This window comes from Harpia harpyja, chromosome 12 (genome assembly GCF_026419915.1).
Source record: "Harpia harpyja isolate bHarHar1 chromosome 12, bHarHar1 primary haplotype, whole genome shotgun sequence".
NCBI classification, from domain to species: domain Eukaryota; kingdom Metazoa; phylum Chordata; class Aves; order Accipitriformes; family Accipitridae; genus Harpia; species Harpia harpyja.
The window spans coordinates 33,511,110-33,527,906 of NC_068951.1; the positions used below are offsets into that span (position 1 = coordinate 33,511,110).

At 38.1% G+C, this 16,797-nt stretch overlaps 1 protein-coding gene across 8 annotated transcripts in view; it reads left to right on the forward strand.

Annotated features, from left to right (window-relative positions):
• Nucleotides 1–16,797, forward strand: part of ARMC9 (armadillo repeat containing 9) — a 71,670-nt gene that overhangs the window by 33,047 nt on the left and 21,826 nt on the right. For all 8 annotated transcript variants that reach the window (XM_052802955.1, XM_052802959.1, XM_052802961.1 and 5 more), the window contains 9 exons: nucleotides 256–367; nucleotides 1,279–1,371; nucleotides 2,654–2,744; nucleotides 3,645–3,768; nucleotides 6,288–6,427; nucleotides 7,247–7,323; nucleotides 9,439–9,513; nucleotides 10,606–10,696; nucleotides 12,020–12,078. In XM_052802955.1, coding sequence (XP_052658915.1) covers nucleotides 256–367; nucleotides 1,279–1,371; nucleotides 2,654–2,744; nucleotides 3,645–3,768; nucleotides 6,288–6,427; nucleotides 7,247–7,323; nucleotides 9,439–9,513; nucleotides 10,606–10,696; nucleotides 12,020–12,078 — 862 coding nt within the window. The remainder of the gene's footprint in view (nucleotides 1–255; nucleotides 368–1,278; nucleotides 1,372–2,653; nucleotides 2,745–3,644; nucleotides 3,769–6,287; nucleotides 6,428–7,246; nucleotides 7,324–9,438; nucleotides 9,514–10,605; nucleotides 10,697–12,019; nucleotides 12,079–16,797) is intronic.

A 16,797-nucleotide genomic window follows, 5' to 3' on the forward strand; every position in this document is an offset into this window, starting at 1 on the left:
TCAATTGGCTAGTTGTCAGCGTTTAGTGTCTGCAAGTTATCATGGTAAATGAGCTGCACGCGTGGTGAAAAAATAAATCCAAGTTTAAAAAGTCTGTTGTTCTGACATGGTAATAAAAGTAACAAAGGTGTAAAAATGTGGAAGCTCTTTTTCTGAAGCAGACTTCCTGTTTTGGCTCTTCTCATCTCCGTAACATCAGCTGCACTGAATAAGGAGAGAGAGTTTTGATGATTGTCTTTCCCATTTGCATTGTAGGAAGATGCAGGATGTGCCATTGTTGCCCTCATTGGATTATGAGAAGCTGAAGAAAGATTTGATTACAGGGAATGATCGTCTCAAGGCCTTCTTACTGCAGGCTCTGCGCTGGGTAAGGGAGAGGGCCTCTGTAGAAATAAAGAAATAGGTCCCTTCTGGAGGGATCCAGAACTAAAATCCATTTTGCAAGGAAGATGATTGTTCTGGTGATCAGTTCAGCATTATAGGCAACTTCTCTCTTTGTCAGTGAAGCTTGCTAAGACTCTTGAGATGATGAAGAAAGCCCAGGCAGTAGGTATCTATTTGTAGTGGTGTCCTCCTCATCTGAAGAAAGCCAGATAGGAATTACTGGGATCTTCAGTGGAAGTAATTTCTGATGTGTTTTCAAAGAAATTGTTGTTTTAGGCAGTTCCTTTTTCCATGTATTGCCCTGTTTTAGATTTATATAAATATTGCTGTATCCAAGAAATACCTGGCTCTAATCACCAGTTTTCCTTTATAATCAAGGTATTCTACAAGAGCCTACCTTTTGGTTGACTCGGATCATGTAATGATATTTCGGAAAAATTAAAGGTGACAACAGGAAGTTACATTTTCCTGCTGAAAAGGAAGCTGATGTGTTCAAAGTGACAGACGTGAAAGATGATAATAGTGGAATTCTGATCAAGCTTCAGTGTCCATTTTCACATAAAAAAAACATCCGTTGGGTCTGACCAGTGGTTCTTCTAGCCCAGTACTCTGTCTCAGATGTTTTAGAAAAGCACCACATCTGTAGCTATTAGAGGGCTTTTTAACTTTATGGGAAGTAATGCTGTATCCTTCCTGTATGGACAGTGATGACAGCTCCCAAGTAACAGTTCATTTCATCTCTTTCCCTTAGATCACTGAGCTTGAATTCCTCCTTCCCATGAAAAGAGGTTTCTCAGCTATGGGGTATCAGCACCTTTAAAATCTTCAGTGGTCATCAATTCACATTACCATTTATTTATTTGACTGGTTTATTTATGTTGTTGTTTATTTTAGCGCTTGACAACATCATATCCTGGGGAACAGAGAGACACTGTCCTGCAAGCCTATATCAGTAATGACCTCCTAGATTGCCACAGCAGCTGTCAGGTCAGCTGGAAGGGGTTTTCCTCCAACTTCTATGTGATATTGCTCATTTGTTTCTATAAAGTGCTGCTCAGAAAAATTTATCAGACTCTGGAGGGGAAAAAAAAGTAGTAGTAGTGCCAAAATCATGTGACACATTTAACTTCTGCATCCCAGTCTTTAAATGTGATGGACAAAGCTTTGCATTATAAGAGCTTTCAGTGTATATACAGTTCTTGCAGACAAGTGGAAGTTTGTCACCTCTCCTGGTGCTTGATGTCTGTGAGTTTAGCAGAAGCCTACTGAGCCCCTTACTTAGGAGTTAGCTCTTGCTTATCAGATGCTATGTCTCTTTTTGAGTGATTATGTATTGTTAGATAATACTTTCAATCCATTTCACTGATCTAGGATAAGAACTAAGTTCGGACTTCAGTCTCAGTACCTCTATGGAATATCTGATTATGCACTTGTAGTAACATGTTCAACAGTATTTCCGTGAATTTGGAATAGATCGTTACCTTTCTTTAGAAAGGGGAGTTGCTGGTATGTTGATTTTGAAAGGTTGCTTCAGTCACTGATAATCCAATACTATTGCTAACAAAAGCACAACTTTTTTCATTTGTAGTAGTGAATTTTGTACATAGTTGAGTTACCCAGTTTTTTGAAGCAGTGGGCCTACTTGTTATGTTGTGGCTCCCATTGTCATTGCAACAGTAACTTCACTAGAAAAGTTAAAGGATTATTAAATCAATGATCTGTTTTTCTCCCTGTAAATTTCTGTAAGAGGAAAGTTATGTGTAAGTAATGCCTGAAGTAAAACAGATTAAAAATAGTTTGCAATGTGGTGTTCTTGGTAAGTTACTGAGCTGCTTTCTCACACTCTTAGTTGTCAAACAAAAGCATTCCTATTCAGGTAACATTACTGCATTTCAGTTCATCAACAAAATTAACAGATTTTTTTTTTTTTGTCACTGACTTAATTTTAGGTATCAGCTTTAACTAATAACTGTGTTGGTTCATTGTAATTCTCACCCTACACCATGGAGCTCAATGGTGTTTTAACAGACTGAGCTGAAGAGCTCTGATTTGCTTATTTTTTTAATTTTCCATCTCTCCCTCAGCCTCCTGCCAATAAAAAAGGAAACTAGGAAATTTAAAATCATATTGACATTGTTTAAGATATCGATACGCATTCAAAGGTGGTTTGCTGTGAAAATTTAATGAAGCTTTTAAAACATTATAGAAGACTAACTTTGGTTTTTTCCTGCTTCGGTGAGTTTTTATTAATGTTTGTTTTCTTTTTCAGAGGAGTGTCCTGAAATTATTACATTCTAAGAGTGAGGTAGTCAGACAGTATATGGCAAGGCTCATCAATGCTTTTGCTTCACTGGCAGAAGGTAAGAGATCTGCTGCAAAAAAAAGACAGCATTTTCATATAAGGCTGGCTTATAGGTACTTCACAAATGCATGTCACTGCATGTGGGAATTTAGAGCCTTATTTGCACTCTTTTTCTAGGGATTCACTGTCTTTTGTTACATGCATTCAAAACAGTTTTTCAGTACCTGGAAAGCTTTCATTTTGACACTGTAGATTCAGCATTTCTGATTTCTTTTGATGATTTGTGGTCTATGTGGGAACTTACCCAGGTGCTACCTTTAATATAGCCTTCAATCTCTTCATGAGGGTTAAAAAAAAAAAAAAAAAAGAAGAAAAATCCCCATTAATTAAAGGTCCTGTAGGCAGACCTGCTACCAGGCTGTGCAACAGTAGTTAGTGCAGCTGTTCTTGCATCTTCCTGCTCCTCACCTGAATAAATCTTTGTGCATCACTGCTGTTTGGTTGCATATATATGCAGCTTTGTATCTCTGCCTGTCCCAAATTAGCCCTTGGTTTGGTGCTACTTAAGGAGCTAACAACTATTGCTAGGAACTGAAATCCCATTTGAAGTCAATAGCAGTAGGACACCTAACTTTCCTGAGCTCTTTGGACATATCTGCTCTTTTCCTAGAGTATACAAAACTGTGATAGATCAGAAAGCATGTACTGAAAGAGGAATAGTGGATTCTGTGTGGTACTAACTTGGCAAGTGGGGGTCTCTAATGCCCCAAGTGGCTGGATTGAATGCAACTGGTCTGCTAGACAACTCATTTGTGCAGGTTTGTTTGGGTCTTGGCACAAGATTGTGGCTTGTCAAGAAGGAACTGAGGTCAATCCTGCTTACTTTTTCAAGGAGAGGGTGCTTTTCTGTCCTAAGCTGGTATCTCAGCATCTGTTCTTTCATCGCTTTTTGCACCAGGTCGTGTCTACCTTTCTCAGAACCCAACATTGCTGCGAATGCTGGAGGAGAGACTGAAAGCTGAAGACAAGGATTCCCTTACATGGGAGAATGTTCTGGGGGCTCTGCAGAAATTCAGCCTCAGGTGATGAAAGTACAGCACGCAGTGGTGACAGCAGGAGAGGAAATGCAGGCTAGTTAGGCTCTGTTCAGGGAAGAAAGAAGAGCACTTGGTTTTCCCATAACAATCATCAGAACCTCTGATGACTGATGAAAACAGTGTCATTTATTATGGAGGAGAACTCAGTTTTGCTGACTGAATTAACTTGACTTCCTACCAGCTGTCAAGACTCAAGTAAATGTACATCTGCCATAGCCTTGTGTGCTTTATACATATTCTTTAATTGAACAGAGTGAAAATCTTAGTGTAGAAAGTTCTGAAAATCCTACATAGAAAAAAATAAAAAGAGCTGCATTACGTTCCAAAGCATAAGGTTTTCATCATCCTTTCTGCAAACATTTTTCAGGGATTTCATCCTTATCCTGTTGATCCTCTTTCCTGGAGCTGACTATGCATGGCCTGTCTTGTTCCTTACTTTTGCATTAGCAGTCTGACTCAAATGCCCACCACAAAAGAAATACCATGCAGAAGCAGTAAAGGCCGTGATGTTGCTCCCATTTAACAAATAAATATGATCTAGGAACTCTGTTTTCACAGTGCTCAGGAGGAATATTCAGCCCTGAATAGTTAACTAAATGTAAGGAGGTAGATGGATGTGTTTAGGTCTTGTTATTTTCATTCATGTTTCTTCTAAATTAAGACTGCAAGGGTTGGGGGTTATTTTATTTGTTTGTTTGGGCATGTTGAAGAATGAGGGCTGCTTTTGGACTTGGCTTATTTAGAACTTGTTTGGATGAAACACATGTAAATGTGCTTTGGGTAAAAATCTGGACTGCTTCCTGACATGATACCTTATACATATTTGAGATGAAAGAGAATAAATCTTCATACCCTACTGCTTGAAATCCTAAACCCATCTTAGAGAAAATGATTTTTCTATTAAAGCACTTGTTGATAGTACAAGTTAGCTTAAATTTTGGGGCCTAGGCACTAAGCTACTGAAAATCTGAAAGTTTTTTACTCTCTAGAAGATAATGGTTAATCTTACAGTAGGTTAATTCCAGATACTGGACGTGAGAGACTGTTTTTTTAATGTGTGGTCAGATGCTCCCTTGTTTTGTTCAGTTCATGCCACAGACCTACTGCAAAATCCAGGACTGAGAAAGTGTATGAGCTTTCAGGAGTAATCCAAATCCCAAGTACTAAGACCAGGAAAATATCTGCTTTGATCTTTGTAATTTAGATTTACTGCCCATTGGAAATAACGTGATTAAAAATGGTGTTCTTCAGTAAGACCTTTCTACATGTATATACTTCTTTTTTGTATTGTAAAGCAAGGAATTTCTGTTGTAGGAGATCACAGTTGACCACCTGGCACTTTATTCTGTATACTCTTTGAGGGCAGCTACAGACTGCATTAAAAGAATATGTGATTTAAGAATCTCTAGAGAAAAGAGCAAATAGATTTAAGCAAAAAAATCTCATTTGTCATATCAACAGTAAAAAAGTGCTATAGTACTATGGCTACCTATGGCAGAAGAAGCAATTAATTTGTTTTATGGGTCTGTTGTATGTAGCTGGCTTTTTTTACCAATTTTAAGACAATTGAAAATGCAATTTTAGGTGGAGTTAGAAGCCTTAGAAAAGAGAGAAGAAACTTACCTCAGCAGTTTGCAGGTTTAAAAAAACAAAACAAAACACAAAGAAACCCAACCCACCCAACAACATTTTAGTCCTCTAAACCTATGAGAATCTGCATCTTCAATTTCTTCAGGCTTTAACTCCTTAGTTTAATTGATTCTGCCAAAATGGGTAGTTTTGGGGGTTTTTTGTTGGCAGGCTAGTGTATAGCAGGTAGATGAAACAGGGTGTCCTGGTTTCAGCTGGGATAGAGTTAACTGTCTTCCTAGTAGCTGGTACAGTGCTATGTTTTGAGTTCAGTATGCGAAGAATGTTGATAACACTTATGTCTTCAGTTGTTGCTCAGTAGTGTTTAGACTAATGTCAAGGATTTTTCAGCTTCTCATGCCCAGCCAGCGAGAAAGCTGGAGGGGCACAAGAAGTTGGCACAGGACACAGCCAGGGCAGCTGACCCAAACTGGCCAACGGTGTATTCCATACCATGTGACGTCCCATCCAGTATAGGAACGGGGAAGTGGGGGCAGGGATTTGCCGCTCGGGGGACTGGCGGGGTGTCGGTCGGCGGGTGGTGAGCAATTGCACTGCGCATCATTTGTACATTCCAATCCTTTCATTATTGCTGTTGTCATTTTATTAGTGTTATCATTATCATTATTAGCTTCTTCTTTTCTGTTCTATTAAACCGTTCTTATCTCAACCCACGGGTTTTGCTTCTTTTCCCGATTTTCTCCCCCATCCCACTGGGTGGGGGGGAGTGAGTGAGCGGCTGCGTGGTGTTTAGTTGCTGGCCGGGGTTAAACCACGACACAGGGTTTTAATGTGCTTATATTAGCTATAAGTATATTTGAAAGCTATTTATGACGTGGTCTGATTTTTGTGGGCTTTTTGTTTTTTAATCCTAGGCGTGCACTGCAGTCGGCAATGATCAAAGATGGGCTCATTTTCTGGCTGGTTGATGTTCTAACAGATACAGATTGCCTGTCTGATTACACGCTGGAGTATTCTGTTGCCTTGCTCATGAATCTTTGTCTGCGGAGTGCAGGTGTCTTACATTTTGAATTACAACCTTATTCCAAAAAACAGATAGGGAAAACTGTGAATCCTTTTCTCTTGATATACCTGGATTCTTTCAAGTGATTATAATTAGTAGCAGGTACTCGCATAACCAGAGATATTTGAGTGTTCTAACCCATGCTTTTGAGCAGATCTCTTTCCCAAGAGTCCCAAACTATGGAGGTTAGCTTGACCAAAATCTAAAGAATTAAGACGACAGTTAATCAATGGAACCCTCTAAGATTTGATTATTTTTTCATATCCTCATGTGAGGACTGCCATTCCTATGTTCCAGGCCCACTTTTCAAAGGACACTTTTTACTTGTGTGGGAGATTTGTGCGCATAAAAGGAAGTCAGAACTGAGTTGATCAGTAATGGCAAGGGAGCTTAACCTTCACCTTGTGGAGTGAAATACTTGCATGCTTTGCTTCTACAACACAGAGATTCCCCCCCAGAAAATAAGGTCTTGTCAATGTCCCAAGAGACTTAAAAGAAGCTTAAAGTAAGTTTCCTTTTAAAAAGGAAAGTAAGGTAAGGGTGAAAAATTGACTGCTTGCCAGAAAAAAAATAATGTCTTTGTTAAAGTTTTAAAAATGCCTTTGTGTTGCATCCTGTCCAAGATTACAACTGTATGAATCCAGAGTAACTCCACTGATTTCAGCTCAGTTATGTTGAGCAGCATTTGGCAGGGACAAGGAACAGTATTGCTCTGTGTAAATTATATTTCGTACTGAGTTTAAGTAGTAAGCAGCTCACTCTGATCTGTTAAATTTTTTTAAAGCATATTTATGTTTTCTCCCTTTGCAGGGAAGAAAATGTGTGCAAGGGTCGCAAACCATGTGCTCAAAGTCCTCTCTGATCTTCTTGGCCATGAGAATCATGAGGTATTTGTACAGCAAACTTTGGGTTAAGGAAAAGGTGGAAAGAAAAATTAAAGATAAAAAAAGCAAGAAAGGAAGAAATGGAAAAAAGTAAATTGGTTTTGTTTCCCTTGTTAGACCCACATGTAATTAAGTTGCATGAAATTTTCCTAAAATTCATAATTCTGTAATTTTTCTTTTTTTGTTGGGCACTGGTCTTTCTAGACATAATTATGTTTTCCTTTAACAAATGTTGGCAGCTAAGAAGCAAAGTCTTTCAGATGCATAGTTATCATGCAGTCCATGTGCCTTCTTGATTGCAGTTTCTGATGCTGTTTAAATGTCATCTCACATGAAATCATCTCAAGCTTAACTAGTTCATTAGATGAAAAATGTGTGGTGCAAGCCATTATGCAAAACCATCAGGTGCAAAGAAGCAAATTTGCTAGTAGTTTTAAGGAATATTATAAGAAAGCAGTATACCTGTGTCATTCAAGCTCTAATATCTTTTTATCTACCAGTTCATTTAACCTGCCACATAACCCTTTTGTGGTTCAAGTTTCTTTTCTGACTCTAGACATGCTTGCATCTTAGATGCTAAATTAAACTACCTCAGAGGAAAATGCTAAAAATTATTAGTTATTTCTACCCAATGCTTTTCAACACATCGCTCTGATATCTGCTGTCTGCTGTATAAAGCATTGCTTTAGCTGTCTCTGCAGAGGGTCACTTCTTTAACTGTGGAGTAAAATTCAAGGCAGGAGAAAATGCAGGCAAATATTGTATGAAGCTGAAGTCATAGGGAGGCAGCATTTTTACCAGGCTATTCTAGGTTGATTCCTTGATGATAGTGCAATGTGCAATGAAATATAAACTCTGGTGTCTCATGTTTATACACAATGATTATATCATCAGGTTTTTTGTTTATCACTTAAACTGAAAATAGAGAATAAATTTGGAGGAAGTGATTACTCCACGTTTTATGAATTCATTTGAAGATGTAGATCAGTTCTTTACTAGCACTGTTTTGATTAAGATGAAACTTGGCATACCTTTATTGTACTGTTTCACTGGCTTCTTTTTTATGAATCATGAGAGTTAATACAATACATACTAATACAAAATAACATCCCAGTCCCTAGACTGAAGTATTTAGAAAATGCTATCATACTGTTGAAGTCTGTGCCTTAGAATGGCCTTAAAATTTCTGAGAGTGCATTCTTACAACCTAGTTTGCACCAGCACAGCTGATAGAAGTTTTGTTATCAAAGTCAAAAGTAGAAGGCAATGCTCTTGGGTGCCAGGAGAGCTTTCTGAGAAGCTGTGGAATCCTTGTGTAAATCCCAATCCCTTATCTTGCTTCCCATGCTCCCAGCCTAGCTCATTGTTCATTTTTCCAAGGGTATAGACAGAGAATGACTGGAAATCTTCGTGCTCCAACAGTAACTGGCCAATACAAAGGGTCACATAAGTGCTGATTAAATTAGTTTGACGGATCTGGTGGCTTTCACTAACCATAATAATACAGAGCTTTCATACTAGCTGGTTTTTTTTCCTCTGCTGAGGGACAGTAACAGGCAGCGAAGTGAGAGAATGTTTGAAAACTGCTACAGCTTTTATCATCCTGCCTAAGGCTACAATGCTTGAAGCCTGTCTTGCGCTCATGCTGACACAGTCTTGTCCTGTTCTTTGTCCTATTTTTTGTACTGACACTAGAGTTTGTCAGAAACTAACCCTTTTTTTCATTTTTGTTATTTTTTTCCTCTTTTTTCCTCCATCCTCCTTCCTTTTTCCTTCTTTTTTTTCTTTTTCTCCGTCTCCTTCTCTCTTTCTCTTTTTTCTTTTCTCCTTTTTTTTTTTTTTTTTTTTTTTTTTAGGGCTAGGTCAATGTGCAAGAATACATTTTCAGAAGGGGGGGAATCGGTGTGCAGCAGTACTAATTTAGATCAACCATATCACAATATATTTGCATCCTAAAAGTTCACTGCTTCCCAAGTGACAATTTTTGCAAGTGCAGGCTAGCCTGTTTAAAATCTCTGAACATAGCTGTTCTGCACCTTCGCTCTTAAATTTTGCTTATAGTCAACTGGGGTGAATGTAAGAGTTTTTCTAAGTGGTATGACTATTTCTTCCTCTTAGATACAACCATATGTGAATGGAGCACTGTATAGCATTCTTGCCATCCCTTCTGTCCGAGAAGAAGCCAGAGCAATGGTAAGAAGTGCTATTTGCATAGCACAAAGATCAAGGCATATGCTAAATATGGCATTCACACAGGTACCTGTTGAGCAGTGTGCAGCGGGGCTGTGAGGTAGGAGCCATGGCATTTCAGAAGGGAATCCACAAGAGGCCCTCCACCTTTGGTATTCAGGCAGGTGTGAACGTATGTCTCAAACACTTTTGCCATACTTGCTGGTCTTTTCCCAGAAGTGGAGCCCCAGCAGTGTGAAGGATTCTATCTAAATTATAAATTAAAGGTGTTATTTTAGAATTGTGTTGTCCATCTAGAATTTCATAGACTGGATGTGGCCCAGGAGACTTTCAGCTGACTTGCTACTTCTTCCCCTTATTTAACTCATTCTGCACCAGTGAATAGCCACTAAGAGGATGAGTTCCTCTTGCTGCTTTTGTTTCTGCCTTAGACATGGTTAGCTGGGGAAGGCAGCAGGAGGAAGGTTTTAGCAGAACTAGGAATTGATCTCCTGTGAAAGTTAGTCTAATGGTAATGAATGTGTTTTGACTTCTGGATTTGAGGAAGCTGTTCCTGGGATAGCAGTGTATCTTTATATCTTAAGGATTAACCTAGAGAGTTACATCTGACAACAATTATGTCTGCATTTTACCTCACAAAGCACAGAGGATTGAAAGTCGTCTTAAATCATTAAAGACACAACATTAAACCTATAAGGGGCCACAAAGAGAGAAACTGGGTTTAAGAGGTGAAAGTTGGTCCTGCTTTTTACTTTCCTTCTCTGAACCTTGCACTGTTGTATCTGTGAATGCAAATTTGCCCTTTTCTGTTGACTACTGTGTACTGAGTTCAGAAGGCAGAAGCAGCAGATCTATTGTAAAAATTTGCTGTTCATAATGGATACTTTGTATTTAAACCTAGAAGCAATCTAGACAGCATATTTATTTTGGTTTTGGGAAGTGTATGGACAAAATGGAGTGCTTAGAGCTGGACACGGTGGTTTGTTTCACACTACCTTTGTTTTTCCTGACAAAACAATGGCTTTTTAGCTAATAAAACTCTGTCACTGTGGTCACATGAAATACTGATCTAGCAATGTTTTCCACTACTTCCAGGGAATGGAAGAAATTCTGCGCTGCTTTATCAAGGAAGGAAATGCAGAGATGATCCGACAGATTGAATTTATTATCAAGCAGCTCAATTCAGGTCAGAAGAACAGATGCAGCTATCTGAGCTGTAAATCTTTCACAAAAGCCATAAGAGAGCTCATGTTTTTACTTGGCATTGAAACTCTCAAAGAATAACAATAGTGTGATGGTCTGAGAGAGGGTGAATAGTGAATGTCCAGATTTGAATGTCAGATGTATTTTAAAATTTCCTTTTGTGTTACAATTAGAAAGAAGAAATAAAAGGCTAAGTAGGTGTCAATTCCAAAGTTTTGGGACTGTAAATAGAATGACCTTGACTGTTTTCTTCCATTACTGTGAGGCCACTAGCATGAGAGACTGCTCTCAACTGCAGAAATAAACAGGTGATACAATTTGTAAAGCAGGATTTAGGGACTAGATCTGTCTCTGCTCACCTCTTGCTCTGTTGAGAAGTATAGCTTTGTTAATCTGAAATGGCTTATCCTGAACAGGGGGCAGAGACCATCCTTTTTGGAGAGTATGTTGATAGTTCTGAGGAGTTGTAGATGCTTTGTTAATACAGACAAGTATGAGGAGGTGGAATATTTATTTTATTTTATGTTCCATGTGGCTGAAAGGAAGGCTGAAGAAAGAGAAAGCAAATAATGAAAAGGAGGTGAATTCGGATTAAATCTTTCTGTACAGTAAAAATAGAACAAGTTTGACTGCTTGCTTTGGCTTTTGGAAAGAGCAGAAGACAGCATATCTTACGGTTCTAGCTTGTAAAAGAACAAATAAAGTATTTAAGCATTGTGTTGCCACTATGCGATATTTGTTCATCAGGGTTACAGAATCGTTCCTCTTCTACACGTGAATGGTTTTTTTTCAAAGGTTTTGTCCGATTGGTGAGTAAAAGTTGAGTGTACAGATTTCCAGCATAAGCCTGGCTGCTTTTTTCCTAGGCAAATGAGTTTGTCCAAAAGTTGCAATAAGTGTTCTACATGACTGCTATCTTTTTACATATAAAAGCAGTATAATATTGAAGTGTTTGTAGGGAGAAGTAGAGTCTTTTATTAACAATTAGTTGAAAACTAGACAAACTTGCAAGTGCACACACTTTCATTTAAGTCTTGTTGATAAATACACTGAGACATCATAGTGGGATTTATGAGAAAAGAACTGTTCCAGAGTGTTTCTGTTTCTGCCATTTTCTCAGATATTGATTTCAGTGATTTCTAGAATGCTTTATAGGAGCAAATAATTCCAATAGTTATCTTGAAAAGAATGGGATGTCTATATGAGATGCAAGCTAAATATTACTCTTGTAAAAGAAGGGCAATGACTAGAGATTCTTTTAAGTGGTAAATGTACTCTTACACCATTTTGTTTTGCTTCTTTCTAGAAGAGCCGTTAAATGATAGTATTGTGTCTGATGATGAAGAGGAAGAGGAGGATGAGGAAGTAAGTATAAAGGCCTTCTGGCACCTTTTAGAAAAATCCTTAACCTGCTAGACAGAAAATATTTTTGTCAATAAACCACGTTTGGGTTTTTTTTTGGTGGCTTTTGGTTTTGTTTTTACTTTAATTATTCTTGCATTAACAAGAAAATTGGATCTGTTTCCACTACCTTTTCTTCATTTGAGTCCTACTCTCTTATTTTGGCAAGTCACCACCTCTGTGATAACTAAAGGATTATAGCTTGAAATGAGTGAAGAGATGAGATACTGTAGCAGTAGAAATCTTGCTTTCAAGCAGACCCATTCTGGCAATAAAAATAAAGGAAGCAAATGAACCAGTTTATTACCAGAACAGTTTATGAACAGGTTGTCACTTTTTCTTAAGGTATCATTATCTGTTCAGGGTGTGACGACTTCTTTTGCTATTTAGAAACTTTGAAATAGATTTAATAAATTATCTGTATGTAATGAAGGAAAACAGTAATTACAAATAAAGAAATAAGTCCCATAAGAAGAGAAAAGAAAAAAAAAAAATTGAGAAAGTAAGCATGAGAAACTATAACATAGTAAATATAAACTGTAGTAAATATAAAGCTGTGTATTTCCAGCTCTACTAATAAATGCATTTTATACCAATACTTCAGCATTTTTTAAGAAGCTGTCTTCATAGAGTAATGGGATCCCAGGTGTAGGTAACACAGTGTATGCAATCATCTAAATTAACAAGCAAAGCAAGGTGTAAATGATGTGAGGGAAGTGTTAAACCCAGTCTTCACTGGTGATGTTGCCATTGCTACATTGCGGTAAGTGCACGGGGAGGGGGTTGAAAATACACTGTGTAGGCAGTTACGTGAGAGTTTTATCTGAAAGAAGTCTACCGCGTAGAATTTTTCTTTTATTGAAAAGTCTTGCATGAGAAGTTTAAAAGAACAGCTATAGTAGATGTCCTTGGAACAGTGTCTGAACATACTTAGATGGGTGTATATGTGAACGTACATTTATAATCATGTATTTGCCCTGAAGAAGATAGTGACATTGAGAGTTAATGATCTTTGCAAAATGTTCTTGTCTTAGAAATATTACCGGAGAATGTATTTACTGAAAATCAAGTTTTTAGACAAAATGTAAATTTTTTTTCCTGAACCAACAAAGAATAAGACACACAAAACTTACCAAGACAGTTGCGTCCGCGTTCTACTAACTTGTTGCACATTAACACAAATACTAGTGAACAGTGACAACCATGCTACAGTCTAAAACTTGCCCTGTTACTGCAGAGTGACTGAGTGCATTTTCAAGTGCACGTTGAGCCTTTTATGTTTTGAAAGGAAAGAAAAATGTAAATATCCCAGTTTTAACAGGTGTGGTGTGCTCTCAGCTGCCATGGGGTGCAGCACCTTGCAGGATCCAACCTTTGGCTGGCAGTGTCCAGGGAAGTTTTGCACTGGTTGCATTATTTAGCTAGTTTCTGTGTTGTGGCACAATAGGTGGTGAACACGTGAACTAATTACCCTTGTGACTTTGCCTAAATTCAGAGCTATGTGGAAATTCTAACTTTAGAGCTACAAGGAAGTTTTATTTAACAGTCGGCTCTCCCCCTTTTGTCCTAAGGGGGTACAGTAATTTTTTTTTTTTTTCTAATAGGATTAGATTATTGTAATTGTTTCACCTCCTGCAGTCTTGAAAAGAGTTTTCAGTAATCTTTACACTCTTCCCACCCAAAATCAATGTTTGATGTGCAAGATGGGCTTTCTGGGGTTTAATCATTATAACTTCCCTTTGTTTAATATGCTGCTTAACATCCTTTAACTGATGTTCCAAGGCTTTGAGTGTCTTAGGTGTATTGTGAGAATCCAAGGTGGTGATATTTTTGCTTGAACTCTAGTATACTTTTTTGAAGGATACTGGGTTCTGTTGGGAAAGCACAGAGATAAGGAACTCCTTCATGAAAGGTGTGGCATTGAATTGCATGATAGTGTTGAACACTTTCATTACTTTACCTGCTCTTGGGAATGAAAGGAAGGTGAATTCTCCTATTGAGTCATACCCCCTAGACAAGCTGCTGCTGCTCATGATCCCAGCTGAGGCTGTAGGTCAAATCATTTTGAAATGCATTTTCACCACTAAACCATCATGTGATTAAAACAGACTTCTGTCACTTATTATTTGACTCAAAAATAACAGTAGGCTTTTGAAACAAAGAAGTGTCTGATTCCAGCTTTTCATTAGTTTTGCCATTATATTAAAAAGAAAAAGTCTCATTAAGTCAATTTTAAAACTTTTTCTAGTGTAACATTAATTGTGGCATGTTCTAAATCCTTATTGCTGCTGGGAACTACAATTCTGTTCTGCTGCAAGGTCGCCTGGTTTCTTAATCCCTCAGTTTAGAAAATAGTTTATAAACAGCATGGCAGCAAAATGCTACACAAAATGCATAATGTTGTTACTTTGTTAAATAAGCAAAGGTTTGTTGACTCACTGCCTCAGTGCTTGGAGCCCTTTTGTATTTTGGAAATGCAGTGGGTTATTGTTCTTTGATGGGGTTCTGTGATAACATCTGATGTTGTGATCTGGCAACAGAAAGTTTTGGAAAACTTGATCAGAAGTCTTGCCTTTACGTAACTTTAAAACTACTACAGACTGAGTGTATTTCAGAATATGTCCATATATTGCCAATTTAGTGACATACATTCAGACTGCTTACTGATATTATAATTTGTTGCTGATTCACTCAATACCAGTATTTATACCTTCACAACTTAAGAAACAGCAAAAGGACGCTCTTATGCAGACTTAGTTTGCAGGTTTTGCCCCAGCTTTTATCGTTTCCAAGAGCATGTGAAGGTTGCCCATGCTGTTACTATTACCTTTCATGGTTTTTTGCTTTTATCTGTGTTTAATTTAGAGTTGTTGAATTCTCTCTTGGCTTTGAGCAGATCTTGTGGTAGTGACTACTTTTTCCTAAACACTGGCACCAAGACGCAGTTGAGCCTGTTGGAAGATAATTCTGGGATTTCTAAGGGCATCATACACTCAGAAATTTAAGATTCTGTAATGGTGACATTGGAGCATATAAACTGAATAAAAAAAAAAAAGTCTATGTGTGTACTGTTATTCAGAAATAAATTGGCTTTCAGATTTGTCTGCTGAGCTTTAAATTAACTAGCGTAGAGCTCAGGATGCTGGCTTCTGGAGTACTTACTCACCTTCATTATGTTAGCCATCTGGGGTGTGTTGACACACACAGTCACAGTGCATATTTTCTGGCACTTAATATTCTCTCAACTGTTCTGTTAAATACTAACTTAATTTGTCTTCAGTATTTGATCTTTACATTTGCTTTTTATTTGACCTGGACCATCTTTAAAAGCTGCTTGTAAAAGTGAGTATGTGATATCGTAGCTCTAACTCAAAAGTTTGTAACTAAACTTGAGCTACATTAGATAACTGTACAGTGACAATTTATCAGGCACCTTCTGATCGCCTGTCACTCAGCACCTGGCAATAAAATCAGTAAACTGCAGTGTGAAAATACACTTCAGCTAGAGAGTACATCAAAAGAAAGAGAGCTTAATTGCAGACCTAATCACAGGACTTCAAGCCATTACATTAAAGGACTTTGCTGCCAATGTCTGCTGCAGCCTGTGAGCAATGGTGAACAGGGCACCAATTGTATTATTTCAGCAGTGGAATGATGGCATATCTGTCAAAGCTCTCTTTCTGTACGAGGAGGCAGAGGAGGGACACGTTCAGGTTCAGTTACCTGGTATATTAAAGTCAGGGAGCAAGGTTGGCAGGGAGAGGTGCTCCCCAGAAACCAGAAACTGGTGTTCTCTGTCTGACAAAATGTGTCAATCAGAATATTGGAAGAGGTGGAACCTTGGGAAACCAAGGCACTCTGAGGAGAAGTTAAATACATCATGCATGCAGAGAGCTGGATGAGAGAGCAGGGTGATGTTCTGACTGTAATGTATAACACTCTACCCAGTGTAGGCAGTCTTCTGTAAAGCATCCTTGAAGAAAACTGTTAGCTCTTGATGCTGCATTAACATACCATATAAAAAAAATTCCAGCAGACTATTTGTAAAGCTCATTTTTGCAACTTTTTTTTTCCAAAGGGCAGGATATTGTGGAGCTTGGAGTGTGGGGTTTTTTTGTTGTGCTTGATACAGATGATTGTTGTCTACAAGTTTTTATCTGTGTTTTTGCATTATCTGGGTTATTTTTTACACCCATCCGGCTTCCCAGGTAATTAGGACCTAATTGCAATTTACCTCGCCTTGGAGAGAAAGGCAGATTGAACATCTTCCTGAGGTCCTATACAGCCTTATCTTTTATGGCTTAGTGTCTAGAGAATGCATCTTTAGGGAGATGAAGAGATTAACAATCTGGTATCTTCAAAGCCCTTACAAAAGAATGAGGTTTTTTTATTAAATCCACACATGAACAAATACATTATGGAAAAATTTTACTAAACCTTAGAACACTGTGTAGATTATTGGCAGTATTTCTGTAACTGCTTCAGTTGCTCACACTCAGGTATCTAACGTCTCTTAAGTTTAACTACAGCATCAGAAGCACCTGCACAAGGCTGTCGGATATGACTTGGGACCTGTGGGAAGGCTTGTGCCCTTTCAGAGCCACAGTGGAAGACCAGGCAGGATATTTCAAAGTAGGACTGGATGGTGCTGTGGGCTAGTGAATTGAGCCCTTTGTGTCTATA